At 40.5% G+C, this 3,275-nt stretch overlaps 1 protein-coding gene across 1 annotated transcript in view; it reads left to right on the forward strand.

Annotated features, from left to right (window-relative positions):
* The window catches only part of ZNF776 (zinc finger protein 776), a 9,613-nt gene extending 7,362 nt beyond the window's left edge, over positions 1–2,251 (forward strand). Inside the window, exon 2 of the mRNA XM_011979717.1 lies at positions 8–2,251. Within this exon, the coding sequence (XP_011835107.1) occupies positions 8–171 (164 nt within the window). The 3' untranslated portion in view covers positions 172–2,251. The remainder of the gene's footprint in view (positions 1–7) is intronic.
* The last annotated feature ends 1,024 nt before the right edge of the window (positions 2,252–3,275 follow it).

A 3,275-nucleotide genomic window follows, 5' to 3' on the forward strand; every position in this document is an offset into this window, starting at 1 on the left:
GGAGAATGTGGGAAATGTTTTCATCAAAAGGGCAGTCTCATTCGACATCAGCAAATTCACTCTGGAGAAAGGCCACATGAGTGTGGAGAATGTGGAAAGTGTTTTCGTCAGAAGGGAAACCTCATTAAACATCAACGAGTTCACACAGGAGAAAGACATCATGAATGTTGAAAATTTGGCAAATCTGTTGGTTAAAAGGGCACCCTCATTCACCATTCGTGAGATCACACTGGAAAGTGCTTATGAGTGTGGAGAATGTGCAAAATCATCTAACCAAAAGGTTGGCCTCATTCAACAATAGCAAGATCACACTCGGGAAAGGCTTTGTGAGTGTAGAGAAGGTATGAAATCCTGTACATAGAAGTTTTGCCTCACTAAATACCAGAGGGATCACACTGGAGAAAGACCCTATAGTTATGGGGAATTTGGGAAATTACTTAACAAGAAGTCCCACCTCACTGAACACTACTGAGTTCACAGTTGAGAAAGGCCATATGACTGTAAGGAATTTGTGAAATTATTTAGCCAGAAAAGCTGCATTACTATTCATCAGAGAATTTACAATGGGGAAAGGCCATATAAATGTATAATAAATGTGAGAAATCATTTCCGTACAGCTCTGTGCTTCATGTTCATAAGAATTCACACTGGACAAAGCCTTATGAGAGCAGCGAGTAGAAAATCCTTTGTGGGAAAACTCTGGTCTCATTAAACACAGGAGAGTTCATACTAGAGAAAGGCCTCAACAGTATAGCAAATGTGGAAAGACATTTACCAGAAGCCGTGCCCTGCAAGTTCACACTAGAGAAAGCCCTTCTCAGTGAAGTAAATTTGGAAAATTGATTAGTCAAACCTCTATGCTCCTTCAAGATCAGAGTTCACACCGGATCAAGGCTCTATGGTGTGACAAATGTGGCACATTCTTTGTCTAAATGTCTAACTTTATTATGCATAGACAAGCTCCTGCTGTGGAAGTGCCTTTTGAGTGCAGAGAATTTGATGAAGGCGTCACTCTTCTTTCATTGGATACCAGAATGTTGACAGGAGAAAAATAACATAGGTGTGTGGGAATATTACTTCTTGTCCAGCATAACTGTGGGAGAGAGCCCTTATGAGGACGCCATCAACCTATATTGAATGTCATGTGTCCAATAGCTGCATAAATTCCAGGTATACTGAAGCTGTATTGCATTTCTCATCTTGCGTATGTCCTTGCCAGATTTATTGCATTCTTAGGTCTCTGGCAAAAGCCATTTCACCTCTACCACTTGGCAGGTACCTACAGTGCATCACTCATGCACTCCATCATATTCCAGAAAAAAAGTTCAAGTTGTCTCCCATTCAGCAGTGGGATTTATGAGTAGCCTCTGTACTCATTCCTCTCTCATTTCTCTATGAGGAGTTGGGTCATGGACCTGACTCAGTTTTGGCCTAGAGCAGAAGTGTCCAGTCTTTTGGCTTTTTTGGTCCACATTGGAAGAATTGTCTTGTGCCACATATAAAATACATTGACACTAATGATAGCTGATGAATTAAAAAAAAAAAAAATCACACAAAACCCCTCATAATGTTTTAAGAAAGTTTACAAATTTGTGTTGGGCTGCATTCAAAGCTGCCCTGAGATACATGCGGCCCACAAGCTGTGGCTTGGACAAGCTTGGCCTAGAGAATTTTTCTGATTACCTGACAAGATGGGCTGTCTTTCCTAGGAATCTCATGATTCTCATGATTCTTAAGATGGAATTTTCTAGCCTCTAACTCACCACCCCAAGTACAAGCTGCCTCTCATTGTTCTAGTTTCTGCTATGATGAAGTCCTTATTTAAGCTTCCTTCAATCTTGGGAATTGTGTTGACTGTATTGTGTGAATTGTATATTTACTGCATTGTGTGGCTTAGATACAACATGGTTCTGGTACCATGAAAGTTTATTAGGATTACTAAACTGTGTGACTCTTAGGGGACAGTATGAAGGCAGAATATAGCTCTACATTTGTGGCCTAGTTTGGATGGCTGCCTGAGGCCTCCAAAGAAAGACTTCAGGGCTTTGTGATCTTTATTTTTAGACCAAATATTGCAATATGTGTTTTCATAAATTAACCTGAGTAAGGGACAGTTTTTGTGACACACTTTGGTGCTTCTGAGAACAGCACAAAATTATTCTCTTGTTTATAAGGGATATTGCATTCTGCTCAGTACTGGTGAGGGAAATCTCTTCTCAAGTCCTATAGTGCATTCATGTGTCCTGAAGTCCAGAATTCTGTAGGATAGTGTCCTACATTATAAGCCTGGAGGAAGAAATCATAATTCTTTAATTTTTACTTTTTTAGGGACATGATGTCACTCTGAAACTCAGGCCGGAATACACTGGCATGGTCATACCTCACTGCGGCCTCAAACTGCTGGGCTCAAGTGATCCTCCTGCCTCAGCCTCCCGAGTACCTGAGATTAGCCCAGGTAATTTAAGAATTTTTTATAGAGATAGGGTTTTGCTATTTTACCCTGACTGATGTTCAACTCCTGGCCTCAACTAATCCTCTAGCATACGCCCTTGAAAGCACTAGGATTACAGGTGTGAGCCACCATGCCCAGTCCACAAATAATTTTTATAGAATTAGCATTTCTAGGTAGTAAAGCAGACTGCAACAGAATAGTTGGGATACACTTTTTTTAAAAAGGCATCCACAATGATTCAGTCACTATGTCTGTGATGGATAAGCAGGTATAGAAATTTTCAGGACCTCCATAATTATGAATCTAGTGTAGCTTAGGTCATTGTCAGAGTAAATCTAAAGGTTTTGTGGATTTCTGTAGCCTATCTGGGCTGCTTATCAAAAAGCCATCCCTGAATTAGTAGGAGGAAGAGGATAGGGAGTCCAGTGATGTGGCCTTTGCAACCAGCCAGCATTCCAATTAGGTGGAAATGATCTTCCTGGCTCATAAGTATTTGGTATCACACAGGCTAGTTGCCCCCCTTAGGGCATGATGAGAGTTAGTAGAGTCAATGTAGAATCACATAACCTGTTTATCAAAAATAATGTTAAAAACAGATAGTTGTTTCAAATTATATTTTTAAAGCTGTTATAAGACTGGGCATGGTGACTTATGCCTGTTACCCCGACACCTTGGGAGTCCAAGGTGGGAGTATTGCTTGAGGTAAGGAGTTTGAGACTATCCTGGGTCCCACAATAAGACCCTGTCTCTTAAAAAATAAATAACTATCTTTCTCTCTGGCCTCTCCATCCTCCAGACAATCACTGAATTACAATATTTGCTT

Source organism: Mandrillus leucophaeus, unplaced genomic scaffold (assembly GCF_000951045.1).
Source record: "Mandrillus leucophaeus isolate KB7577 unplaced genomic scaffold, Mleu.le_1.0 Scaffold205, whole genome shotgun sequence".
Taxonomy (NCBI): domain Eukaryota; kingdom Metazoa; phylum Chordata; class Mammalia; order Primates; family Cercopithecidae; genus Mandrillus; species Mandrillus leucophaeus.